This window comes from Mauremys reevesii, linkage group 3 (genome assembly GCF_016161935.1).
Source record: "Mauremys reevesii isolate NIE-2019 linkage group 3, ASM1616193v1, whole genome shotgun sequence".
NCBI lineage: Eukaryota > Metazoa > Chordata > Testudines > Geoemydidae > Mauremys > Mauremys reevesii.
This window is the reverse complement of record NC_052625.1, coordinates 7,028,376-7,051,829: the sequence shown is the minus strand read 5'-3', so window position 1 is coordinate 7,051,829 and position 23,454 is coordinate 7,028,376. Positions and strand designations below refer to the sequence as shown.

Sequence of the window (23,454 nt, the reverse complement as noted above, 5' to 3'; positions counted from 1 at the left end):
CTACCTGCTGTGGAGCTAGAGTGATCTGTGGGAAGAGAGAAAGCAGCGTCTGCTTTGTTTGCGTCTGAATTGCACTAAGCTGCTGCTCCAAATCTTCCTGAAAGAGAGAACGTAGGTGTTCATGAACTAAACTTACGCCAGCACCTTTCAGCTGGGGCCAGATCCCAGCTGTTCTAATTTCACCGAGGTCAATGGCACGATGCTGATTTAAACAAAGCCTGGCCTTTGTTTTGTAGTTGATACATCACTGTGAAAGAGGGGAGGGGAAAAGAGCCAAAAACAACAAAACTTGCACAAATCTCCACGAGGCTAATTATACAAGAACGGAGGAGGCAAGATCCCATTCTGAGACGCCCGTACGTACATCTGAGTATGTCAGCATCCTGGGCAGTGACGCTGCACATCTTTGGAGGAGTCAGAAACGCGGAAATATTGACAAGCCATTTGCGTCATCTTCCTTTCATCATAACATTTACAGAATGTTGTAACATCGCCACCTTCCCACATCATCACCAGGGACATTAACGACCATAAATATTGAGAGGGGAAAACACCAACAGCTCTGTACAATGTTTGTTTTCAAAGAGTTCAGGCGGGTAAGTTACGGGAGACCGCCGTTGAAAAGATCAGTTCACTGTAGCGCTCAATAGTCTCCCTGCCCTGTGCCTTCGCCATGTGTGGAGGCTGCAGGATCAAGCCCCAAGGGAAAACAGTTGTGGCAAACTTTTTTTAGAAGAGCTCCAAGGGGTCAACATGCACAGAGGGTAATCACAGGTTTTAAACAGAATCTGTGCAAACAGAAAGTTGCTGAAATTCAGTTTAGAAACTGAACAGGGCCCTAATTCCGTAGCTGCTCCCTGGCAGCAGAATCCAGCTCCAAAGAACAGCCCCACTTTGTTACTGATTGAAGCAAGACTCACCTTTGCTTTTGTGGAAGAAAGCTGCTTTTCTTCATGTGCTTTCTCAGCTGAGGTCAAAGCCTCCATTGCTTTCCAGTTCTTCTCGCGAAGATCCTGTTGGGACAGACGCACGCAGGAATAAGCCACACGCTGCCATGGAGACCACCACAAGGTTTGTTTAGCATAATGTTACTTGCCACTATTGGAAGTTATGGATCCACATCAAGGGAGGGGAGGGAGGCTGCCTCAGTGGTTCACCCACTCCCACAGTGAACCCCAGCCCTTGTTCCTAGTGTTCCTTCATGGGATGGAGACACTAAGCCTACAGAGGCCGCTCGGCTAGCTAGAATCCCTTCTCCACCCCCACCCAGCCAGAGGGCTGCCAGGGCCAGAACGCAGCTTCGTTCATTCCTCTGTCAGACTCCCCCACCGAAGACTTGGCTTTCTGCTACTCGTAAGTCAGCCAGCTTCTCTCCTAGCAAGGGTAACAGTAGCCGAGGCGCCTAGGATAGAGATGAGCGTCCCTCAGGGCACACAGAAGTTAGGCCTTTGACTTGCCCAGCGCTACATTTTAAATTTTATCGGGCAACTTTTAAAACCCAATTGTTGGTCAAGTGCAAACCAGGGGTTTGTTCAGGTTTGCGCTGGCAGAACGAGAGTTCGGCTCGTCCAGTCGCTCACGTTGTTTTTCGTTTTCTGCTGTTCGATTATCTCTCTCAGCTCCAGAGCTTCCTTTTCGAGCGAGGAGACCTGGTCAGCCTTCGCTTGAAGTCTGCAATGAAACAAGAGGGAGTGTCTGGAGTGGTGCTCATCTCTGAGGCTCTCCAATTCCCCCACACACCCCAGAGTGCTAACAGAACAGCGATGTAGCGCCAGAAGTCCCTGCAGACCCCGGTGACATGCAGCCAGACTGTGCCAGCAGCAACAGAGAACCATAGGACTGGAAGGGACCTTGAGAGGTCATCTAGTCCAGTCCCCTGCACTCATGGCAGGGCTAAGTATTATCTAGACCACCCCTGACAGGTGTTTGTCCAACCTGCTCCTAAAAATCCCCAATGATGGAGATTCCACCAAATATGCACCAGTGTGTTTTGGGGTCTCTCTTTATTTAAACAAAGATCTTTCCCCAAAGCAAATGGCAGGCAGATTGTTTTGGGAGTACAGAATACCGTTGCTCAAGTTAGAACTAGTTTGCGGAGTACAGTTACCTGTACCATTTCCCCCTGTGACTAATTAGGCAAGAGAAACTGGCTAGGTGGGTCTTCAAAACGGCACCAGGAAAGGAAAACAGGCATTCGAAACAAGAGTGCAGTTTGTCAAGCCATGAACTCTGTACGGGGAGACGCAGGACTCGAAACTGCTCTTAGCTCACCTCTGTGTGAAATTAAACTAGGCCAAGCGTTTTCAAAAATGGCTACTGAGAGCGAAGGGCCCAAATCGTCAGAAACGACTTGTTACTTGGGTGCCACAGTTTCTGTCCACCAGCTCGGGACCTTGAAGGGGGCCTGGTTTTCCCAGCAGCATCGGGCACCCACCTATAGGTCCCTTTTAAGGAGCCACCCAAAAACGGAAGCACTCAAATCACTAGTTACTTCTGAAAGTTTTGGGCCAAGGCTCCTCAAGCTGTATGGAGACACTCAGGCAAGCGATTGGTGTGCTCGGTCGGTCAATGGTGTTTGTGGGCATTAAGCCAGTCTGAAAAGTCAGGCCCATCTATTTATTTTCGGGAAGTCTGCAATCCGTTTGTTGGGGGTTTTTAAAGAGGGTATTGAGAAGTTGCTCTGATTGGTGGGCAAACTTCATTTTGATGGACACAAAATTGGCCTCTACTTCAGCACCTCTCAAAAACGGGAAGCTGTTACGGAACTACAATACAGTCTGCTCTAAAAAGGCACCTGAGGTCTTCAGCTGTATGTGCATTTGCAAAAAGCGTCACTTCAAAATGGACCAGCCGTTGTTATAGGCCAACGTTTGACGCAACGTTTCTATGGTCCACACCTGCCAGAAGTCAGTTAGATGTAACTGTGCCTTCTAGTGGCAGCAGACCGGAGACCATGCCCCAGTAACGTCAGCACATGAACAGCTCATGGGATCCCAGCCCATATTCCTTTGTTTCAGCCTTTTAGCACACGGACTGAGAGATCGGTACATTCATCAGTCTTACCTTAGCTGCAGCTGGCTCATTTCTGCTTGATTAGCTGCCTGAAAGTTAGACAGAGGTTGCCTTTACTACATGCATTAGAAACACAGGACAGGACAGCCCCCCCACCCCATCTCCAGTACGCTTATGGTGCATGCAATGCTCTAAGTCACCCTTCATCCCAGGCCTGCTCTCCCCTTCAGATGTAGGGACCACCACCATGGTGCTAGGACGTTAGCAAAGCCTCTGACCTGCAAGTCTGCGTCTTTCTCCGCTTCCTTCGCACGGCCTGCCTCCAGGAGAGCTTCGATGGATTTGATCCTCTCCGCGAGCTGCTCGTTTTCAGAGCTGGCTTCTAGCAGCTTCACTTTCAGGCTGCTCAGCTCCTCCGATTTACTTTTCGCCTCTGCTTCATAAGACAGCAGCTTGGCTTCAGACTCTGCCAGAGGACGGTGGGTAGAGGAGAAAGAGACAAGTTAGCTATGTACAAATTCAAAGAGGGAGAGAGAACGCAGGCGGCTGGAGCTAAAGTTAGCCCTACAGATGACAGGGCTTTGGATCGTGAGCATGTTTCAGACAGCAAGGTCCTGGGCAGACAGGGACAGAACACACGCAGAGAGATCAGGCACCACGGACGGTTATTTGCAGGCTCACCCAGAAGAATGCTCGTGTTTGATTGTAGCTCTCACTTCAGTGAGAGTGTGATGGATTTTCAACAATATGGTTGGCCAAAAAACACACCCCAAGTATTGGCTTTAACCTGCAAGTCCTTGTGCGTGATACAGCAGGAAGCACACGCTTGTTGTTCTCTAGTGCAAGGGGGAGTGGAGGATCTACCCTACCAAAACCTGTGCCAGCTGAACGGCACAGGCTGCAAGTAGAGGAGAGGTATGTCGGAGATCCGGACTTACATGCAGACCTCAATATGCAGGCAGCTGAGTCACCCGACTGCCACCCCGAGGCAGGAGGAACTGAGACTGCGCCGCAGCACTTCACATAAAGCAGCGACTTCACCAGCGCTTCAGCTCCGAGAGTCAGACCCTTAGCGCAACACCCTCGGCCAGGCAGGACGGAGCCTCAGGGAGGCTAAAATTGGGAACCTCCCGTCTTCTCGCGTGTTCGTCATCGCTAGTGCAGCCGCCCCTCTCTGGACCACCCTACCCGAGCTCCACACAAGAGCCCAATTCTCCCCACTCCTGCTCTCAGCACTTCACCAGCAGCACCCACAGGCCACCAAACAATCACCCTTGGATTTTCCCCGCTCCCGCTGGGCCAGCCGCCGAAACTGAGACACAGAGGCCTGCCCTGTTCAGCTTCAGAAAGGAATGCGATAGCATTTGCGAGGCTAAGACCGCAGCTTAAGGGCCCCGTCTGAGCTCCAGGTCAGAGCATGCGCGCACCCCTGGGCGTCCATGCAGCATCCTCTCACCAGCAATGCTCTGCTGCTGGTCCTTCGCCTTCTCCGTCTCCGCCAGCAGGTTCTTGTAGCTGGTCTGGGATTTGCGGAGCTCCTCGCTTACTTCATCCAGCCTCTTCTGCAGCGTCGCCTCAGTTTCTTTTTGAGAAGTCTGCATGAAGGAGAGAAAAATCAAAAGTGAGAGTGCTAGAGAGAGCAGCCCCACTGCACGTCTGCCAGTTCCAGCCCGGTCTGTAAGCCAGGGTTTGAAACCCAGTCTTCCCGCAGCATTCTCCAGGCAGGAAGTGTCCACATGCACGGTGCTTGGATTGGAGGTACACGAACCCGTCAGCGGCCTCCTTCTTCCCTAAGCTGACAGCAACGTCGTTCTGTGTATACCGCCACCCACCCCCCCATTCCCCAGTTTTGGGCCATGCTTGTTACTGTATATTCCTAGGGTGAGATTTTTGAAGCGGACCTACAATTTCCAGCATGGCACAAGCTGGATAGCTAGGGCTGCAAGTGCATCCAGCCATTCATGCACGACCAGGGAAATTCCACGTGCACGTCAGGTGTGCACAGTTTGCACATCTCATATTTAGGGCTGGTCCAAAAAAAGTCTTATTGAAGGTGGTTTCCTGTTGGGAAGATTCTCGAGGGAGTGATCAGAAACGTTTGCTTCTTTTGAATGAGCGGTTTTTCCAGTGAGGGGAATTCTCATTCTGAAGCAACGTGTCTCTCTGGGGGCTTCCCTCCTCCAGCCTTTACATTGCCTGGGGGTGATGAACCACTGTGGTGAGCCACCTTTAAAGTCAAGCCCAAAGCTCCAGCTGGCACAGGACACTGCTGCTTACCTAGCCAGAGGGGTAGGGAGCACGGTCCGTGCTGAAATCTCCACCCTGCATTCCTGTGCTGGGAACAATTCGAGGGGCTGGCGGGAGCCTTCCTAGCCTAGGATCCGTTTATTTTGGTACCAACGTCTCATGCTTTACCCCGGCCCCACAGTTACTGTGTTCTTGCTGCCCGTTCTCACCCCTTCAGGGGGCAGGGTTCCCAGGGGAAGGGTATTTGCTCCCCATGGCAAGGAGGTCCTGCCTATTTTGCTTGCCAATGGCACACGCAGCTATAGAATTCAGCCGGCTAGGAACAGAGGTACTCGATACGTTGAGTGTGTTCCGCTCAGTGGATTTTTCTGTGTGGTTTGGTACAATCCTTCCACATCAAGAAGTGGCAAGAGAAGAGCGCGCACTGGCCGGCCCTTCATGGAGGCGCAAGAGCAAACAATGCGATGATCACGCTAAGAGAGAAACTCGCTTCATTTCTCCTCCCCTACCCCCTTTCCGACAAGAAACCCCGGGGAGGATAAAGTTATGGCGATCTGTGGCCAACACTCCCTTCCATCTGTCCTGTTCCTCCAGCTGCCAGCAGGGAGGCAGATTTTAAAAGTACATATCTGAAACTGAAAGCTTTTCAGAGAGATGACAACATGGTGCAACCACACAAACTTAGCTCAGATACTGGGCAACGCTTAAAAGTTCCTAAGTCACTTGAGAGCCTAAGTCACTTGAGATTGAGTCAATCTCCAAGACAGGATCTACATACACACAACATATCTACATACCAGCCATGGTCACAACTAGCTCTTACCCTAACTTAAGGCAACATGGTGATACAGAGATGATTCACTTGGAAATATTTCAGCCAGGTGCTCATTATTTTGTTAACATTAAAGGATGCAGCAGGTAGGCTGAGTTATAGATCATGCAGAGAGGCCAGTGTTACGTGTCAAGAGACCTGTGTTTGTCTAGTAGCCACGTGGCCCTCAAGATTGCAGGCCTGAGCCCCTGTGGCCACTTCAAAGGAGCTCCCTCCTGAGACCTGACCCATTCCCCAGTTCCATTCAATCTTACGGTAGCCGGGTAAGCGCACAGTTCAACAGAAGTGCGCGTGCTTTGTGCATGTACTAATGCGTATTGGGAGGCGCCTGTTCTGAACTGGGAGCTATCGGAGACATCAAACCACATCTCAGTAGAGAGGAGGGAGTTTACAGCAGAGTGATATTAAGGTTGTAGGTTACTCGGTCCAGATGCTGCGTGCCACGTATCCACGGCTTATATTGACACCCAGTGCTATACTGTTTAAGCGCCTCCCAAGTGGTAACAAAACAAGCTACCAAACACTAAAAATCCAGCCTACAGGAAAACATTCCCCACCAGTAATGCAAAACCAGTTTTCTCACCTATCTGCAGGTAAACAAGCTCGGAGAGAGCAGAGGTTGAGCGAGACAGAGTGCAAAGTGCCTGTTGTGAGAGCATTCTGTTACATTTCATATCATGAACCCCCTCACACGAGAGGCACATTGCCGGTAAGTTTCACAGTGGAACTATTTTTATGATGCTCCTGTTATCAAGCGGATGGCAATCATTGTTCTAGGCCGCCCGAGTCGTGTGTCACTTTGACCCGCTCTGTGCTGCAGTGGCACTTGGCAGCGGCACAGTTGGGTTGGACATTTATATGGCTGAGAATACGCAGAGTTATTTTAAAAGCCAAACAAGAGCTTGTAAACCCTCATGCTCCAGGGCGAGCACCAGCCTCTGGAGTACTGGGGGTCAGGAGGGAATTTTCCATGGGGGCAGATTATCTCCCAATTGCTTATGCAGGATTCTTCAATCTTCCCCTGAGGCATCTTGTGCAAGCCCCTGTCTGAGGTGGGATACAGGAACAGGAGAATCACTGGTATGGCAGTTTGATGTGAGGACAGCACTAATGTGCCAGACGACTTCTGACCAGCGTCAGGTACCTTCAGCAGCACTCAGTGTTAACCCCCCATTACACAAATAGTGTTTTTAGTTGCTTTGACCTCATGTCAGGCTAGGCTTGTCTTTCTGGTGGCAATTGACACTCTCTGGGACAGGGAAGAAGCTGCAGGGGGTGAATGCGGCCAACGGTCAGTTTGACCACCAGTTTCCATCAGAATAGAAACGGGCCCGGCTACGTGGTGTTAAGGCCGATCAAATCAACCCTAGGCTTATCATCAACTGCACTTTTGGTGTCCTGAGGAATTTGTTTTTAAATGGAGATCCCCGCCTCCCATTTTATGCTTTGTACCACCCTTGGAGTTTCTGTCAGTGATGCAATAGGCCCACCTTGTAAGTCTATGGTGCACAGGCTACCATGGGGGGAAGGGAAGGGATGTGAAGAGGTTGATTTTTCAGCAAGAAATAGGCCCGAGACAATACTCTTCCTTATCAAGAAGCCTTTACCAATTCACGGTCTAAATATTCCACATTATTAGCTGCTTGTTTGGCCATTACAGCTGGGCAGGAAACTGGTCCCAGCCCCACACAAACCTGCTGTAGGGGAAAAAATGTTTCGGTCCAGAACTGTGACCAGGAAAAAAAAAAAAAAGGCAATTTTCATGAGCTGAAAACCCAGAATCATCATTTCAGAGAAGGATTTTTGTTTTGCTTTTGGCCAATTTTTTTTTTAAACCAATTAGCTTAAAATTTCAAACCCGCTGTTTTGAAGCAGAAATATTTCATTTCTAAAAGGGCGAAATGGAACAACGTTTGGACTGTCTCCGCCTCCCTCTCCCCCTTCCAGTGGCAACAATTCATCAAGCCCAACACCCTTTCCCACAAAGCTTCCATTTTGGCTAATCGGTATTTTGACAGAAAGACATTTCATCCAAAAACTCTCCCCCAGCTCTAACTCTAATAGCACCCACTGCTCCACAGCTTAATTAGGACCCTGTTGTGCCGCATGCTGCACAGACATCAAGAAACAGCTTTGGTTTGAAACAGACAACGCCATCGTTCGCCTACGTTTTAGCCCCATTTTACAGAAGGGAAACTGAGGCACCAAGCTTTACATGACTTGCTCAAGATCAAACAGCCAGATCTCCAGAGTCCCAGTCCGATGCCTAACCACAAGACCACCCTTCCTCTGTGTAAGCAGCGGCTGCAATAAAGGTAGATACTTCAGAGAAGAAAGCCACATGGACTAGCAGAAAAACAAAACAGTGGTTTGTTGGCACAGCGCTGACCTGGAGCTGGTTGATTTGTTTTTCATATGCAGCAGCCTTTATCTCCAGGTTCTTTTTCTGTTGCTCCTCCTGATGAAGCGTCTCCGATTTTTCAGACAGCTCTTTCATTAGTTTACTGCACTCCTGCCGCAGCTTGGCTAGTTCTGCATTTTGCCTGGACCGACAGACAGATCTGTTACATTTCTGTAGAGACTCATACTATTCCAGCTCAGTGGGGCTGGAGTTATCTCATCAGCCTCAATCCTACACTTGCATAGGTACTGGAAGTAGAGCTGCGGCCGCACCCCCTGGCTTGAAGTGATTTCCATTCTAGACAGGGTTTATACTTTGGTTCAATGGCTCTCAGCACCCCCACTATACAAATTGTTCCAGTGCCCCTGTACACTTGAAACATTTTTACTGCATTACTTAAGATGCAACTATTCAGAGACGGGTCATTTTCCTGCTTCCTCAAATGTGTAATTTCCTTCATAGGAGAGAACCTCTTTAGCAAGAAAAGTCACAATGAAGTTAAATCACCTTTTCAAAAGATGGAGTTTCATTCTTAGGATGTAAAAATCTGAGGATTTATGCTTCCGGACATAAAAAGGAAGTTCTCTAAGCATTTGGAGTTGAGTCAACAATTACTTTAAAGCTTTTATATAAAAACTAAACAGTCAGTGATCTCTTATTTTAAAGAGATTTGTTTAGTATGCACTGGCTAGTTCTTGTTTCTCTATTGTTACTCTTCCTTTTCTCTTATTCTAGAGCCAAAAAAATTGGAGGTTTTTTAAACCCAATTAGGAAGTTTTTCCATCAATCACGCATGCATTATTATTTTAAATCAGGGTGGATAATTAACTAGGGTAGGTTAGATCTAGGTTAGACAGACACCGCAAAGAGTGAAACTGAACAGTATAATTTACCTGCACTAAACAAGACACCTATGGTTTGCCAATTTAGTGGTCCCTTCTGGACCTGAACTCTATGAAACTATAAAGCTAGAAAAATGATACAAGTTTAATCACCAAATATTCTGAACCCCTCAAACACAAAGAGCCCCCTCACAATGCATGAGCCAGGAGTGTGTTAGTCTTCACAGGTGGCAGCTAAACTGAATTTTGAATTTTACTGTAACTTCAGAAAATGGTATTTCAGTACCGAGTGTTACGGAGTTGGGCTTAATTCCAGCCCTGGTTAGATCAGGCGAAGGAGTTCTATCATGTACATCACAATTTAACTGCCCCATAATTCAGTGTGAATTAGCAGTCTGCTCCAGAACTAGATTGATGGGGTGCGGGAAGGCCAGCATTTTGCAATACATCGGTAATAATGCTGGGTGGAAAATGGGTTCCCACCCACAGAAGACTGAAGGGGTTTAATGGAAAAAAGAGAGAGCTGCCCTGGTGCCTCCTGGGAGTTGTAGTTTGGGTACCTCATGCTCATACTATCTTCTATCCATGCTCCACAGTCAGAGTACATTGCCTGGGTGTCAATTTCACTTCCTATCAAGGGAAGACTGTGCATGAATAGAGGCACCTGAACTACAACTCCCATGAAGCACCATAGTGACCATGTGCTTTTCCAGCTGAAAACATTGACTTAACACTCCCCAAGTGCTCCCCACCCCAAAAAAACCCCACGATGTTTTCTGCAGACAACGCAGACACTTTTCCTCAAGAAATCTGAGTCATCCAAAAAAACAACAACAAAAAAACTGTCAAGTATCAGAGGGGTAGCCGTGTTAGTCTGAGGGCTTGGCTACACTTGAAAGTTGCAGCGCTGGGAGTTACAGGTGTGCACCTGTGCAGGAACAGCACTGGTGTGTGGCCACACTCACAGCTACCAGTGCTGGTGTGTGGCCACATTTGCAGCATTTGCAGCGCTGTTGGGAGTGATGCATTATGGGCAGCTATCCCAGCGTTCAAGTGGCAGCAACGTGCTTTTCAAAAGAGGGGGGTGGAGTGGGGTCTAGTGCGACAGGGAGCAGGGGGAGAGAGAGAGGATTTTTGGAGCCAACACTGTGTGTTAGCTTCCTGCCTTGAAAAATCAGAAAATGTTTCCGACCCCTTAGTCTTAACTCTTAATTGCAAACAGCCTGCATCCAACACGACTCCCCGCTGTTTCACTCCCTCCCTGCCTGCCTCTCATTTGATTGTTTACAGCCAGGTACAGATTGATCACAGCAAACAGGAGCTCTGTTTGTTTTTTAGATAAGCAGCACCGGCAACGGCAACGGAGCTCCGTGTGGAGCTCCGAGTTCACAACAAAACAAAGAGAGGCTCCATAACAAAACAAAGAGTAATTTAGCTAAAAGCATTCTGGGATATCTCCTAATACCCTGGAGGCCAATTAAAGCGCTGGTGTGTAGCCACATTTGACGAGCAGCGCTGGATCACCAGCGCTGCACTCGTTATACCCCAACCAGACCAGGTGTACAGCCAGCGCTGCAGCCAGGGAGTTGCAGCGCTGGATGTGCCTTGCAGGTGTAGACAGTTACTTTCAAGTGTAGCCAAGCCCTGGATCTGTAAAAGCAGCAAAGAATCCTGTGGCACCTTATAGACTAACAGATGTTTTGCAGCATGAGCTTTCGTGGGTGAATACCCACTTCTTCGGATGCAAGTATTCACCCACGAAAGCTCATGCTGCAAAACGTCTGTTAGTCTATAAGGTGCCACAGGATTCTTTGCTGCTTTTAAAAAAAAAAAAACTGATTTCAAAAGACAGATTCAACAGAAAGCTTGCAACCAGCTCTACCTGGCAGAGAAATGAGGAAGCTTGGAGCGTGCCTTACTTTCATGGGCACTGGATGTGCCCTATGGTGGTTGGCGGGTTGGACTTTTGGAAGGGAGGAAGACAGTGTAGTAAAGCTAACCTACATGACCCACGTCTGCAGCTCACATCCGTGCATTCACCAAAACACAGTTTCTTACTTGCTCTCCGTCTGGCTCGTGGCTTGGTTCAGAGCATCCCGCAGGATCGAGTTCTCCTGCTGCAAGCGAGCTAGCTGCGTGCTGGGGCCGTTCTCAAGCTGTTCTTGAAGAGTCCGAATCTGGAAGAGCAAGGACGTCAGTACACGGGGACGCCTCCCATGGCGCGCAGGCTCCGCGGCCCACCATGCTGGGCCCAAACTACAGCAACAATTTTCCTTTATTTAAAGTCACCCACAGAAACCATGATTTTTTCCCCTCCACTTGTACACTGTAGCAAAAGCCTGGCTTTCCACAGATGGGCCCCTCTGCCCCCAAATCCCTTGCCCTCTTTAAGAGTCCTCCCTTTTTATTACATCTTTTACCATATTGGTTATAACCAAATGCAGAGCCCAAAATAAAGCATGTGAGAAATGGGGGAGGACAGCTACCCCCCCACACCCCCCCCCAAGAAACCATTGAATAGGGGGAACTTCTGTAACAAGAGCTAAATCTTAGGCAGTTCCTGTGAGATCCTTTCACCTCTCCTCCTCCCCTAACCCTACCCCAATTAAGTAAGTTTGGAAAGGTATTTTGGGGGGGGGGGGGAAATGGGACGCCACTTTCTCCAGCTTCAGAAGTGTTTATAAAGTTACTTTGTTCCATTCTGGCCTTAAGATCCATTAATCCTAAACTCCAAGAGGGAACTCCAGTGGTATTTCCTTATAAGTACAGCTGTGGGAAGTACTCAGATGTTAAAGCCAGTGGTCATAACTTCAGCCATGCCAAAGCAGGTGGAGTTGGGGGTCCCTTTGGGGTTTTGAATGAAGTTTACCTTATATCTCCAAGGAAACTAAGCCCTGCAAACCAATCTCTGCTCCCAGTGCTGCCATAGTGCAGATTAAGTCTAGTAGGAGTCTGTGTTTTGAAGCATAAATGCGTCTCCTACCTTTCCTTGCAACTGCTGGGTTTCGTTCACATGATCCTGGTAACTAGCCTGCATGCGAGCTTGCACGGCGGTAATCTCTTGTTCACGTGCCAACAGCTGCTCTTTCAACTTGGTTTCGACAGCGACGGTCTTGGCCTTCTCAGCTGCAAGCTCCTTCAAGAAGAGGAGATGCTTTTAATTCTCAGCAACTTTTCTTTTAAAAAAAACAGACACCTCACAATCTAAAACATTTAAGCGTTCAGCAATTTTATAGCCAGAGGACATCCATCCAATCCCATGCTAACACAGCATTAGCCAGCACCGTTGATCTGAATTATTCAACTCCAACAAAACCTTATGTTTGTTTCTGAATGCTGTTTTGAGTGCTGTAGCCGCTCTAGTTCAACATGAGGTCAGCTAAGGGAGAGGAGTAAGACATCCTAGAGTTTCTCCAGATCAATAACCTTTCTATTACACACACGTGTCCAAGCGGGAAAGTCACACCAGAAGGTGGCACCACTGTTCTTTAGTTTCGCTGTCCCATTGCACTATTCTGCTCCATTAACTCGCACGGGTCACAAGCAGATTTGTGACACCAGCTAGGACGGGATTAGAGAATATTTGCAGGGTGGGTAGCTAATGAAGGACAACAAAAGAGGAGAATTGTTGCTCTGTGTAATTTCCGGAGTCTCACACACACTTATTAAATCAGGTCCAGATCATGGCTTGGCCTGAACAGGGGGTGTAAGGACTTGCTTATTGGCTTTCAGCTTTAATTAGAGCAGGAGGAGTTGAAGTTTGGTTCCAGAGTGCAAGGAGGTAGAGAGGCTAGCGTGTCGTCAGAGGGGTACCCATCCCGGGCTCTAATGAAGACACTACACTGCAATTTTCACGTTCACTATTTGCAAGGAGAGGAGAAGAATCTCTCTGATTAGGGTGGATACAGACGAGTTTGGTTCTTTCCATCCTTTTCCCCCTTATGGCCAATAACCCACCTTGCTATTACATAGCGATTCCGGGAGCCTAGGACAGGTGACTAGTTTTGATCTGTTCTGGCCCCCATTGACTGCACAGCCTCAGAAAATATTTGCATTAAAAGTCAACACTAGGATTTTAGATCTCGGCTGGATTCTGGAGGGAGGCTCAGAAACAGAATTCGTATGGTTACACTGTACAACTCATTTGGCTTTAAAAAGCATCCTCCTGCCAGTGAAGGAGAGCAAGGACGTGCTCGGTAGTTTTACACTGAACATGTGCAAAGCTGCCTCGGACCCATTAAACTGTGCAGAATTCTCCCCCAAACAAAGAAAGCAAAACATTTGTTGAAATTTTGCAGAAGGTGTTTTTCTGGATAGCCACCGCCCTGTGAGCGTGTGACACAGACTTCCATGGGTGAGCTCTTTTGGACAGGGACTGTCTTTTTCTTCTCTGTTTGTACAACACCTAGTACGATCCCTAGGTGCTACCACAGTTCAGATCATAAATGTGCCTTGTATAGAATCAGCGTCATACCAGAAATGAGCTCTCTGAAGAATTTTACATGGCAGACAGCTAGACTTGAGAGCCCACTGAGAAACACTGGCAGCAGGGGAGCATGTCAACAAGGACAAGTGCAGAGTCCTGCACTTGGGATGGAAGAATTCCATGCACTGTTACAGACTAGGGACCAAGTGGCTAGGCAGCAGTTCTGCAGAAAAGGATCTAGGGGTTACAGTGGACGAGAAGCTGGATATGAGTCAACAGTGTGCCCTTGTTGCCAAGAAGCCTAATGGCATTTTGGGCTGTATAAGAAGGGGCATTGCCAGCGGATCGAGGGACGTGATCATTCCCCTCTATTCGACATTGGTGAGGCCTCATCTGGAGTACTGTGTCCAGTTTTGGGCCTCGCACTACAAGAAGGAAAGAGTCCAGCGGAGGGCAACAAAAATGATTAGGGGGCTGGAGCACATGACTTATGAGGAGAGGCTGAGGGAACTGGGATTGTTTAGTCTGCAGAAGAGAAGAATGAGGGGGGATTTGATAGCTGCTTTCAATTACCTGAAAGGGGGTTCCAAAGTGGATGGATCTAGACTGTTCTCAGTGGTAGAAGATGACAGAACAAGGAGCAATGGTCTCAAGTTGCAGTGGGGGAAGTTTAGGTTGGATATTAGGAAACACTATTTCACTAGGAGGGTGGTGAAGCACTGGAATGGGTTACCTAGGGAGGTGGTGGAATCTCCTTCCTTAGAGGTTTTTAAGGTCAGGCTTGACAAAGCCCTGGCTGGGATGATTTAGTTGGGGATTGGCCCTGCTTTGAGCAGGGGGTTGGACTAGAGACCTCCTCAGGTCCCTTCCAACCCTGATATTCTATGATTCTATGTCAGATAGACACTTTCTCCATCATTCAGGCTAAAGCCAACGTGAGCAGTCCAGGCTACAGGGAATGCAGGAGACCACGCTGTCCTCACCTTAGTGAGCTCCCTCAGTTTGTTTTTGGCAGCAGATGCATCCTCTTGTTCAGTAGTAAGTTGCTTTTCTTTCTCTTCCAACTGACGTTTCAGAGTAGTAACCGGGTCCCCTTTCTGAGTCGCCTGCGAAGCAGAGATCACATGTTATTTGTGCACTCCACCTCGTAATCTCTTCTTCCGTCAGGATAGGAAAGATTAGCAGGAATTTGTGCCTAAACTGCCAAGTGCAACAGCAGGGAAGCAAACTCAGTAAGAATGCAAACACTTAGGTGGACAGAGCATGCAGAAGGGGGTTTCTAGCCAACCCTCGCTTAACCTCATCACATAGGGGAAGGGCGTTTCCCACTGCAGAGGGAAACAAATGGAGTGCCTGGCATGGGATTAAAGGCTAGTATGACAACCCAGCATGTCCCCACCTTCCAGAAGGCTTGTCAGTTGGACAGCCACACAGAACAATCAAGCAACAACCAGATCTTCGGCTCGCAGAACTCTGCTGATATCGCCAGCAGGTAAGAGGAGATCTAGACAGCGCTCCGCACACACTGTATTTTAAGGGGATGCACCACGGAAGGACTTTAGAATTGCTGGCACCAACACACTGCAAGGCAAGCGTTAACAAAACCTAGTGCTGATGTTGCACTTTTCACCAATGGATCTCAAGACACTTCACAAAGGAGGTCAAGAGCATTATCCCCATTTTGCAGATGGGGACACAGACAGGGGAAGTGACTTGCCCAGCATCACCCAGCAAAGCAGTCGTAGAGCTGGGAAGAGCGTCCAGGACTCCTGAATACCAGTCCAGTGTCCTGTCCACTAAGCTGCACTGCCTCCCCTCGCACAGCATTCTCCCCCAGCTGACCTCGAACCGATGGAGTTTGCCTTTAATCTCTGCATGCAATGCTGGGATTCGCTCTCAGGGGAGTGGCAGGGTCTAGAGAGATTAGTAGTTCTACCTCTGAGGACAGTTGGGTGCCACAGCGTGCCAAGAAACAAAATCCTATCGTCTCAGTCCCGTGAGGTACGTGTGCCAATGCGGGAGTCCTCACAAGGCTTCTGACGCCCGAGGCATAACTTGGCACTACATAACCCGGGAAGTCAGAGCTTCCTCGATTACGTTTATGGACTGGATGGGTGCTTTGGGAAGAGTTCTGCAAAACTTATTTACACTCATGCAAGGCAAGTATGTTATATCTGAAGAGCAGGGGCCAGATCCACAATGCCATTCCTTACACCAGGAGCAGATGCGGCCCCCTCCATCTTCTGGTGGCATTCTACAATGCATCTGAACGCAACACGTGCCAACAATTTAAGGCAGAGACGAACGCCACCACGCGGTTAATGTTGGGTCTCCCTTCGTTATTCGGAAATCAGCAATTGAGCTCTTTGTAGCTAGAGTTACAGTACCGTATGCCAGGTGTCCTGAACGCCTGCTTTATCGGTCAGGATCTCAATGAGCTGCTGAGCCTCTCCCTCGCTGAAAACCATGCTGCTAATGGTGGAAACCAGGGTCTTGTATGGGAGGTAGAGGGGGCCATCAGCATCTGTAGGAACTAGAGAGGGAAAAGCAAGAGATTCACATAAATCATTGAATTCTCCACGGCCGGACACTAGGGGGTTCTCACATGCATATTTGTACTGATTTAGTCAAACTGGTGCAACTCCCTGTGCAAACATACTTGTTTTGGTTTAAGAGCCTCTTATTTCACTAGCTGAAACTGTTCCTAAACTGACTTAAGTTAAACCAAAATAAGTCGGTCTTAAATTAAATCAGTATCCACGCAGCAGCCTTTTGCATGGGTTTAACTAAAAGATTATTATTTTTTTAAATTAAAAAAAATCACTTCAGGTTGTAGTGCAAAATTAGTAATGAGGAAGACTGACAGCACATGCAGTTCTCAACATACAGCTGAACTGGTTCACGAGACTATTCAGATACCACATATATTATCATCTTATAGCACCAAGAGTAAAAGTCATCTTTGGTGTATTGTCTTCTTTCTTACTAACACATTCACCTAGTTCCGGGGTTCTCAACCGGTGGGTTGGGACCCCAAAGTGGATCGTCCCCCTGCTTTAATGGGGTCACCAGGGCTGGTGTTAGACGTGCTGGAGCAGGGTGGTGGGGCCTGAGCTTTGGCTTCCCTCCCGCACCTCCTGGAGTGGCGGGGATCAAGTGGCCTCAAGCTTTGGTCCCCGTCCTGGGGTCATGTCGTAATTTTTGTTGCCAGAAGGGCAATGAAGTTTGAGAACCGCTGACCTAGTTGAAACCTCACAGACCACAACTTTATAAAGTGACGTTTAATAGACTAGAGTTGAATGAATTTCGGACACACCCGAATCTAGGTTAGTTTTAGTCCCACACTCCAGCTCTGGGATTCTAATACAGCCTAAACATTTCGAAACCTTCAGGAACTCAGCACCTTCAGCTAGTCTGCACATAGTGAGTGGTGAGGCCACGTGGGTCATTTGCAGATACAGTCTGATTTTCCAGAGCGCTGGAAGTTCACAAAAATGGGATCATCTCCAGTAATTACTGGTGCAAGATTCTTCAGACACAGCACAGATGGAGGAGAACTACACAGCTGTGAAAAAATGCCAGTTCTCAAGATTCAGATTCTGGAGTGGCATCACCTCCAGAGTCAGCAGTTTCTGTAGTACTGCAACAAGTTGTATAATACTGGTGTGACAGATCTATGGTTAGTTTAGCAGTGGTTCTCAACGAGGGGTACGCGTAGCCCTGGGGGTATGCAGAGGTCTTCCAGGGGGTACATCAACTCATCCAGAGATTTGCCTAGTTTTACAACAGGCTACAGAAAAAGCACTAGACAAACTAAAATTTCATACAGCCAATGAGTTGTTTATACTGCTCTATATACTATACACTGAAATGTAAGTACAATATTTATATTCCAATCGATTTTTTTAATATAATTATATGGTAAAAATGAGAAAGTCAGCACTTTTCCAGTAAGTGTGCTGTGAAACTTCTGTATTTTTAATATCTGATTTGTAACAAGTAGTTTTTAAATTAGGTGAAACGTGGGGTACACAAATCAGCCTCCTGAAAGGGGTACAGTAGTCTGCAAAGGTTGAAAACCACGGTTCAGGGGGTGGAGGAAATCGTGGTTTATAGATTTGGACTCGAGACAAATTAAGATAACCAGTTGTGGCCAAGGCCTCTAGATCTAGATTTCTGCAGAATACAAAAGTCCTGCAGCAATTTCATACCAGTTTTAGGAATGGAGGTTTTCAGCGGATTAACTGGGATAACTAATAATACAGTCAGCGTTGGAGCCACACTCTTAGCGATCATATGTGATGTTGCCCCCGTGGTTTCAGTGTGTACCTCACAGACTGTCTATACGTGGGAAGTTATTCCAGAACAAGATAGGGTGTAAATGTAAAGCACAGCACCATAGCTATTCCGGAATAACTCCCCTATTCTGGAATAGCTCTTCCACTCGGCTCCCCGTGCGAATGAACCTCAGCCTGTCGCTTTAGGTTTCCGACCCATTAAGATGGGGCAGTTCATATCTTGCATCACCACACAGGCTGAGACTCCATTCACATTTCCCAAGCTCACTACAACCAGGAAGACTAGATTCTGGAGTGCACGTCACCGCCCCCAGGGGAAATATGGCTCCTGTCCATCCACAGAGCGCCTGTTCCCCATTAAAATGGTGGGGTCGCAGACAGCTTCCAATTAATCGCATTGGTCCTTCGGTTTTAGTTCCTGGGTTCAAGTCCCACTGCTGACTCAAGCAGGGTTAGTACCACAAGAAGCCCTGTTTATTGCTTCAATTTGCTGGTACAGTACTGCGCCCCCACCAAGCACACACCCAGATAAAGAGTTGACTTGTTGAACTTTGTCTGCATTCACTTCATTCTGCAAGCGCAAGCGTCGAACACATCTGGCAAGCAAAGCTGAGTCTGACCTTAAGCTTTAGCAGACAGACCAAAGGGTTTTTGGCTTGATATTTTGTTTATGTAGTTTTATCAAACTAAGCGCTTTCTCTGAGCATTAGACCACCACCACTAGCCTTGCTGGAAAAGGATTTGAGATGGTTTCTTTATACAGCAGCATGGCAGCAAACAGCTTGGGATCGAAGTGTTAAATAGCAGCAAAATTATGTCACAGCCCAGAAGCCTTTTATAAGGGAGGGACTGCAGAACTACAGTAACTGCATGCCAAGAGCTTCCAGATTTTTTGAAAAGAAATTCTGGAGAGCACTAGCCAAAGGGTGAGCCTCACGCCAGGCACGATCTCATCTCAAGCCTACAGACAAGGTGAACAGTGGCTGTTTGAAGTCATGCAAACATGGTGTCTCGTAACCTAAATCAACCGGGCACCTGACACAAAAAAGCTAAAGTTCGCTTCAGCCACGTATTTGCCAGGCCAGAATAAAGCACGTGCCGTTACCATACTCTGGGGCTGAGAGGTAAGCAGGATTTCGGTGAGCACGCCCGTAGGAACGCTAGCTGGTACGACAGGGACATGTTCATGGGATGAGGCCAACTACCCATTTCACTGAGGTCGCTTAGACACCAGGCACAGATCCCCAGAGGCTCCAAACTTTACTCCCTTCCCTGCCTTTCTTGGTGCTTTAAGCCAGAGGACTAGTTCACCTCGGGGGACGCTGTTTCTCCTGGCGGGGAGGGGGAGGAGAAGCTGGGCTGCCACCAGCTGGCTCACTAGGCCGCCCAGGAGACCCTGCAGCCCAGCAAGGACTCGAGAAGATGGGGGAGCAGGGAGCCTGCCCTTCCCCCCTCCACCTAGCAGCGAGGGTGGGAGAGGGAGGAACAAGAACGCGATTGTTGGTCTGGGAGCAGACTCTACAACCCACCACGGCCCCCAAAATCAGCCCCAGCCAGTCCAGGAGACCCCCTACCCCAGGGAGTCCCAGCCCAGATCAGTGTATGGGGGGAGGAGCTTTCTTCTTCCCTCACCCACCCCAATGAAAAAAGTGGTTTTGGGCCCAGATGGGTAATGGGGGGGGGGGGTGAGGGAGGGCAAAGCAGGCCACAGAGCTGCCTGCAGGGTAGGGCTGCCACCAGACGCGTCCCCTTTTTTGAGGCCACTGTCCTGGGAAATCTCAGACTCAGACTTTAAAAGGCCAGAAGGGACCATCATGATCTGACCTCCTGCACCTCAAAGGCCTCACACCCTCAGATCTGCCTGGTGCTCAGTACATGCTACCAGCTGCCTCTCCTTAGGGGCTCAGATCATGCCCCTGGTTTTGTACTTCAGAGGTGGCAGCCCTACCACAGGGGCAGGGTTAAACAGATCGGGATCGAGATCAGTCAATGGGGGGAGAATTTGAGCAGGAGGGGACAAGTGTTGACAATGGTGGGGAGAGAGGATGGGAAGCAGCCAGAGAACGGGCATTACCCAGGCCAGTCTGGCCAGGCTGTTCCCTGCACTCCTCTCCTCTAGCTCCTGAAGCTTGAGCTGCCCAAGCACTGGCAGGAGCTGATCTCCATCCTGCCACGCTTTTTCCCCCGTGAGCCCTCCCGTCGGAGTTCTGCGCAGCTGGGGCAAGAGGGGCGTGCTGGCAAGAAGCAGGGCTGCTTCAGAGATCACCCCTCGGGGCAGAGAGCAGCGCTCAGGAGAGCCCAGCCCCACCAGGAGCAGAGAAATAAGCAGGCCACCCACCTTAGGAGAGCCGCAGCGAGACCAGGATTAAGTGATTTGCCCAAGGTTACACAAGAACCCTGTGGCAGAGCAGGGATTTGAACCCAAGTCTTAAATCTTAGGCTAGTGCACTACCACTGGGCCACCCTCCTTCCATTTCCCCCTCTCAGCTTTGAGTTTAACTACAAATAATCAAAAACTCGTCTGGCTCGGACTGAACAGCCCCAAAGCCCGTAACACCTGGTCTTCCCATTGCACTGAGAGAAGCGAAAGAAGGGGCAGTTCTCGATCCTCCCTACTTTGCTTCACAGCCAATGAGGCAGCAGTCAGTGAGCCTCTGGCCACTTCCAACTCTCTTTCGCTGTCTGGGTCACGTCTAGTTGGCACTGGGCAGAATTCTTCTTCAACAAGGCGCGGGGAAGAAAGGTGTCCATCTCCTCTTCGTTTGGATCCTCTTACTAGTTGCTGCTACTTCTAGCAAGCAGCCGGAGCTTCAAATATTGGTTTTGTTCCATTTTCAGTTTTAAGGCAGGGGAAAAGCACAACCCAAAATCTGCATTTTCTTGGGGCCTGGGGAGAACGAGGATGGACGATCTCCTCCCCCCCGAAAGAAACGGATTCTAGCTGTCTGATTTTAGGTAGGGGCCCTGACATTATGGAGAGGTGTGCAGAGGTTTCAAAATAGCCAGACAGGAGGGAGGGATAGCTCAGTGGTTTGAGCATTGGCCTGCTAAACCCAGGGTTGTGAGTTCAATCCTTGAGGGGGACATTTAGGGATCTGGGGCAAAAAAATCTGTCTGGGGATTGGCCCTGCTTTGAGCCGGGGGTTGGCCTAGATGACCTCCTAAGGTGCCTTCCAACCCTGACAGTCTATGATTCCTGAAACGTTACAGCCCTCCAAAAATGAGCAATATGGACTAAAAGCTTCATACCAGATGAACTGTGTTTTTGTTTAGGCATTAAATACTTAACACTAAGAAGCCGAGAACTTTTCAAACCCGCATGGACATTCAGCAGCACGAACACACAGTAACGCTAAACTGGGTTTGAAACTTGGGAGTTTGCTTCTCCTCCAGGATGACAGGACTGGCTTTAGGCCTACTCCCTACATTTGACGTCTGCAGGTGCCGATGGAAGTTGCACCTTTCGTTGTCTCGCTGTTCTAACGATAAAGGAGCTAGATGCATGCTAACTTATGCTCAGGTTCGGTTGGAACTCATGGGTAAGGAAGAAGGGGGCAGAAATGCACTACACACATGGCCCTAGTTCAAGTGAATGGCAAAACTCCCATTGAGTTAACTCCCATTGAGTTAACGGAGACAGCAATTCACTGGGTCTTTGTCCACAGTTAGAGATCAAAGGGATAGCAGTACAAACGCTACTGCACTTCCTGCTTCCGAACACGGAGGCCCTGATCCGTCACGTGACAGTTTTGCTATCTCTTCTCTAAAGGAGGTAGATCCACAATGTACACCTTGAAGGTTACACGGTGCCTTAGTCCAGATATGGGCAGCTCAGCGCAGCTATTTATGCCAAGTAAAAACACTCAACTGCTAACAGTAGCCAGAGCACCATTCTCAGCTTTGAGGCAAGGTCGTGAAACAGCTGCTCCTTCTATACCAAGGTATCACTATATGGTGCACCAACTACAGGGCTGCTAGGTTTAGGAGGCAGTTTTGCAAGTCAGTGGGAGTCTTCCTGCTTGACTTCAGTGGACTTTGGATCAGGTCCCATATTTATTGAGGGTCACACAAGCTACATTCTGTTCTCCAAAATGGGACCTCTTAACAGGCACCGGCTTTGCAATAGCCACATACTTCTCATATGGAACCAGCTTTCAGGAGCATTGGTCTTTGGAGATGAACGGCTCCTTGCTTCAGCTGTACCTGGCATTCTGAGGTGGAAATATGCTTTGGGCAAAATCCATTTCACAGGAAGATTTTTGGGGAGTGGAAGAGGAGGAGAATGGGAAGACGTTTTTCAAGTAGTCCAGCCTTACCGCATCTGTACATGATAGGATTACAGCAAAAGCTAGCTGAAGAAATTATGCTCGGCAAGACAGTCCAGTGGACCAGGAAGGAGATGAATTCAAGTACTGGAGGTAGGAGGTGAAGGTCACATTTGAGTTTGCTCAGTGGACAGGGATAGCTCAGGGGTTTAAGCATTGGCCTTCTAAACCCAGGATTGTGAGTTCAATCTTTACGGGGTTGCCCATTTAGGGAACTGGGGTAAAAATCTGTCTGGGGATTGGTCCTGCTTTGAGCAGGGGGTTGGACTAGATGACCTCCTGAGGTCCCTTCCAACCCTGATATTCTAGGATGTCTATGACATCTGCCATGGTGTTGAGTGACAACATGTGCCACTGGTGAGTACTTTCTGCCCAGCAAGGTTGCCCCTCCTAACTGCAGATGTCCAAGTAGTTTATATGCAGGAGATTTAAGCACCCGACACTCTGCTACTTTGTTGGGGTAGGAGAACAACATGGACACTAAGAATCACAAATCTTGCAGTCACCGCCACCATCTGAACTCTCTCAGGCTTCCATTTAAAGAGAGTGCTTCGGCGTTTCCATTTGCACAAGGCACAGATGTAGCCATTAGAAACACAGACTTTTGTGGGGTTAGCCTGTTAGCCCATCTTGGGGAAAGTCTCTGCACATCAGATCAGAGAAATCCGTCCCCTACTGCGTTGCCGCAAGAGAGGAAAAAGCCTATATAAGCCAGGAAAGTTAACTGATTAGTGCCACTTTATTCCTGTGTAGCTTGTGTCAAGGTGCCTAGTGTAAGAAAGAGAGACACCTTGGTAATAGTATTAACATTTTCAAAAACGCTGCTCTCAAACACAGTGGATTTACATATAAGACTACTGTAAAGCAGATGTTTCAGAATGATTTTAAGAGGAAGTCGGGAAGCGTGAACATTAAGATTCCAACAGCAAAACTGTTATGCTGTGCATGTGCAATATCCTCCATTCTCTCAGTGGACACCAAAATAATCTAAAGACAAAGAAGCCAGCCAATAAGAATGTAAAGAAGTTCTAACTTCCTGCCTCTCCAAAGCATACTCATGCTTTGCTTCCC

At 48.5% G+C, this 23,454-nt stretch overlaps 1 protein-coding gene across 5 annotated transcripts in view; it reads right to left on the bottom strand.

The window, feature by feature from the left end:
• Nucleotides 1–23,454, bottom strand: part of RRBP1 (ribosome binding protein 1) — a 58,760-nt gene that overhangs the window by 18,465 nt on the left and 16,841 nt on the right. For all 5 annotated transcript variants that reach the window (XM_039531107.1, XM_039531106.1, XM_039531105.1 and 2 more), the window contains exons 3-13: nucleotides 16,148–16,293; nucleotides 14,744–14,866; nucleotides 12,318–12,470; nucleotides 11,393–11,511; nucleotides 8,481–8,634; nucleotides 4,469–4,607; nucleotides 3,291–3,478; nucleotides 3,064–3,101; nucleotides 1,581–1,671; nucleotides 921–1,013; nucleotides 5–97 (exon numbers count right to left, since the gene is read on the bottom strand). In XM_039531107.1, coding sequence (XP_039387041.1) covers nucleotides 5–97; nucleotides 921–1,013; nucleotides 1,581–1,671; nucleotides 3,064–3,101; nucleotides 3,291–3,478; nucleotides 4,469–4,607; nucleotides 8,481–8,634; nucleotides 11,393–11,511; nucleotides 12,318–12,470; nucleotides 14,744–14,866; nucleotides 16,148–16,293 — 1,337 coding nt within the window. The remainder of the gene's footprint in view (nucleotides 1–4; nucleotides 98–920; nucleotides 1,014–1,580; nucleotides 1,672–3,063; nucleotides 3,102–3,290; nucleotides 3,479–4,468; nucleotides 4,608–8,480; nucleotides 8,635–11,392; nucleotides 11,512–12,317; nucleotides 12,471–14,743; nucleotides 14,867–16,147; nucleotides 16,294–23,454) is intronic.